Below are 3,940 nucleotides of genomic sequence, written 5' to 3' on the forward strand. Positions count from 1 at the left end.
AGTAAGGTAGTGTACATGAAAAATAGAAGAACCCACTATTAGAAGGTGATAGTTGTCAACTACTAAACAACAAACATAGGCTTGCTCACTCACCTAGAAACCTCCACCTCCCACCTCTCACAATCTTATCATCCACACTTGTAAGTAGTTGATTCTCAAACTTATTTGGAAATTTCACTACTTGGCAGTCTTCTCCAACATATTCTTCCCTTATCAAATTGAGATTTAGATGGTTTGCCATAATTTGATTCTCCATATTGTGAACTTATCCTCTTTTCTTCAAAACAATTTGAAAAAAAATCCACATTAATAAAACAAATTATATATATATATATAATTATTTTTAAAATTTTGTGATTATCATCTCCTAGAATATATATATATATATATATATATATATTAAAATTTTGTGATTATCATCTCCTAGAAGTATATATATATATATAAGAATCTTCTAGGAGATGATAATCACAAAATTTTAAAAATAATAATATTACAATATAAAATGACATAAAAGAATAAAAAAAAAGAAGAAAAGAAGAGTTAAAAAAAAGGCTTAGGAAACGATATTGCATTGATGCCTTCCATGCCAAATTCAAATAAAATAGAGATTAAAATTTGTGGGGATTGATGAGAGGGACCGCGTGGACCAATTCCTTCATTTTCCTTAATTACAGATTATTTCCCAACTCCTCTCGGTTGAATCCATCTTCGATGTTTGGTGAGTTTTCATCCAATTTGTTTGACAAAATGCTTGTTAGATGAAAGACGATTGTCGATTGTTTCTCTCTCGATCTTATTGGCTATCACTTCACGGTTTCAAATCTGTCGATTAAAGTTATTCATCTGCAGATTTATGGTTACTCTTAAGGTAAAGTAGTTTCTGAATCTCTTTTTCTTTTCTTTTTTGAAAAAAAATTGAAGTTCTTTTCTGCGGAATTTGAATGTTTTACGACACGATTTGATGGTATGAATGTTTTTCGGCAACACCCATTTGAATATATTCCTTTCTTGTAATTGGGAGTAAAACCTGTCGATTGCCGCAACTTCTGTGATTCCTTTAAAATCTTCTCTCGTGTTGATCTGTGTGATTTATGTATATGCCAGTTGTGGGGGATTTTAGCTTTCTAATTTTGGCGATTTTGTTTATCATCAGATATATATATTGCATTTATCAAATTTGCATCGATGTAGCTGTAGTTATCGTCATGAAATCAGTATTTCTGCGATGTTTGTGTGTTTCTAATGGATATTAGGGTGCACTCTTTCTATCTTTATAAAATTGCCCATGAAACCAGATGCGTGAAGATCCATAGGCTTTGTGATTTCTGTGATTTGGGATTTGAAGTTTCAATGGTTGCTGACGCTCTGTTAGGGTTTTTTTTCCTCTTTAGCCCTAGGTATTGATAGATATTTGTGTATATCGTTTATGTTGATTTTCTTCTCTTTTGGCTTGGAGAAGTTCTATCCTTTTAGTATGCCCCTGCTGACTGCTGTCTTTGTTGAGTGTAATCACTACCCGTTGACCGGATTTGGTCATTGGTGCACATCAATAGAGATTTCATTTCATTTCACTCCTATAGAAACTATTTTGGTGTATGGTGGAGATCAATGCTGATTTCATTTTCTTTCCTTCCATTGACCTTATCTAGTTATTAGTGGACATTAATAGTGATTTGCTATCGTCTCTGTATTTGCTTAGAGTGGTGAAGATAAAGGAAATCAATGGAAGCGCTTCCTGTTGAAGTCATAGGGAATATTCTTTCTCATCTTGCTGCCGCTAAGGATGTTATGGTAGCTTCTGCTACTTGCAGAAAATGGAGAGAAGCAACCAAAAAGCATTTGCATACCCTTATATTTGACATGACAGACTGGCCCATCTACGGTGAACTTACCACTAGCAGGTTGGAAATTCTTATTACTCAAACAATTTTTCAGACAACTGGTTTGCAAAACCTACATATTTGCATGAGTGAGGGCGGTGAATTTTCTGCAGCCTCGGTGATTGCCTGGCTCATGTATACAAGAGATACCTTAAGGAGTCTATTGTATATGATGCATACAAACCCCAATGTAAACATCTTTGAGAAATGTGGCCGGCAAAAGTTGGAAGTTTTGGTTTCAGGCTATACTTCAATAAGTGGTGTGGATCCAAGCTACCAACGATTTCCATGCTTGAAATCTCTTACCCTTCACAGTGTGAATATTTCTGCATTGGATTTGAGCCTTATGCTGACTGCATGCCCTAAGCTTGAATCTTTCTCACTTGTAAATCCGGAGATTGCCATGTCAGATTCTCAAGCTGTGATGGAGTTGACCAGCCCAACTTTGAAACAGCTTTATGTGAAAGAAATAAGTCTGGACAAATTTGTTCTGGAAGCTGATAACTTAGAGAGTCTCCATTTGAAAGACTCAACAGTTGAGCTTTTTGAGCTCATAAGTAAAGGAAGCCTGAAACACATTAGAATGGATGATGTTAGTATAATTCATCTGGATATTGGGGAGACCACTGATCTCTTAGAGGTGGTGGATGTAAGTGATTTCACAATCATGTGGCCAAAATTTTATCAGATGATATCAAGAGCAACTAAACTGAGAAGATTGCGTCTATGGGGTATAGTATTTGATGCAGAGGATGAGATAATGGATTTGGAGACCATAGCAGTGTGCTTTCCTAAACTAAACCATCTCTCTTTGAGCTATGACTTGAGAGATGGATTACTTCAGCATGTATTAAGAGGATCATCCTTGTTGGAGAATGTGGTCCTGCTGAAGTTGGGATCGGCTTTGATTAATGATGTGTTTGCACAATGGATAGGAGGTTTGCTTGAAAGGTGCCCAAATCTCAAGCGGCTTATTATCCATGGATGTGTCTCAGAGACAAAAACTCGAGATGAATGTGCATCTTTGGCAAGGTTTACCTCTTCTATTGTGAGTCTTATGAGAAAATTTATGCATGTTGATGTGCAATTTGATTTTCAGTGACATTTTATCAGCTGAGATTTGATCTGGATTCCAGTCCTCTGTATGGACTGTACAGTAATGAAGGCCAACTTGAATTGCACACAGCTCGATACCACACAGTAGCATCTAGAAACCTATCTACAAAATGAAAAACTACGGAAGACTAAGTTCACCACAAAATCTTTCAAGAGAAGTTTTTTAATTAGGGTATGTCAAATGTTATATGTATTTTATTTTATTTTATTTTTGTACCATATTTTTATGATTTGATGATGGTTGATCAAGTTGATATAAATGGATTTGCAAAAGGTTCTGTTCCATGATCCGTCTAAAATGTTCTGATCAGGGTACTCTGGATGGAGAGTTCAGAAGATGGGTTGGGAGTTGAATAATTGTAGAGAACGTTGATAAGCTTCAGGTGGAGTATTCATTGTTTTGTCCCATGTTGTACTGTAAAACATTTTCATCTTTGGTAAACTGAGTTTGGACTCGGTTTGTATTCATGTATTTTATGCTGTGAAGCAGGTTATGGACCTTTTAATGTTGATTTTTGTAAACAACTTGTAGAATATTAATTCTTATTTCTATATTGCTAGAATTATCCTTAAATTCATTTTTTTAAAAGTTTGGTCTCCATCTCCTTTCTTGCATTTCATTTAGTTAATTAAAAATGTTTTGCAATAAATTATTGCTTCCAGAAAATTTGGTTAAGAGCTCATCCTAATTTGGTGAAGATTCTAACTTTGTGCTATCCTGTAATGTTAAAATGTTTGATATTCGGCCATAAGTCTAAACTTCAAGGCCCGAATTTCATATATTAGCAGGACTTTGAATGTCATTTGCCAATACCAAAACATAGATTTTGTTACCAAAGAAGCCGCATGATATTCATTCAAGAATGTAAAGAAAAAGAACCATGATAAACTTTCTATAAAAGTAATATATGTACTATCTGTAACAATAACAGAATAAATCA

The 3,940-nt window shown here is 34.7% G+C and overlaps 1 protein-coding gene across 3 annotated transcripts; it reads left to right on the forward strand.

Annotated features, from left to right (window-relative positions):
• The first annotated feature begins 584 nt into the window (after positions 1 to 584).
• On the forward strand, positions 585 to 3,562 carry LOC131032109 (F-box/LRR-repeat protein At1g67190). 3 transcript variants are annotated; one of them, XR_009103383.2, is made up of 3 exons: positions 585 to 721; positions 1,703 to 3,171; positions 3,311 to 3,562. XR_009103383.2 is itself a non-coding variant. In XM_057963036.2 (2 exons), exon 2 carries the CDS (start codon positions 1,726 to 1,728, stop codon positions 2,983 to 2,985), a length of 1,260 nt encoding a protein of 419 aa, XP_057819019.1. In that variant the 5' UTR covers positions 593 to 871; positions 1,703 to 1,725; the 3' UTR covers positions 2,986 to 3,562. The 3 variants fall into 3 exon arrangements, 1 of the variants encoding a protein (XP_057819019.1); XR_009103381.2 differs by having other exon boundaries at positions 593 to 871; XM_057963036.2 differs by having other exon boundaries at positions 593 to 871; positions 1,703 to 3,562.
• Positions 3,563 to 3,940: the final 378 nt, after the last annotated feature.

This window comes from Cryptomeria japonica, chromosome 4 (genome assembly GCF_030272615.1).
Source record: "Cryptomeria japonica chromosome 4, Sugi_1.0, whole genome shotgun sequence".
NCBI lineage: Eukaryota > Viridiplantae > Streptophyta > Pinopsida > Cupressales > Cupressaceae > Cryptomeria > Cryptomeria japonica.

What these genes read in the sequence shown, in the direction of transcription:
- LOC131032109 (XM_057963036.2), top strand. Translation starts at nt 1,726, where the DNA reads ATGGAAGCGCTTCCTGTTGAAGTCATAGGGAATATTCTTTCTCATCTT.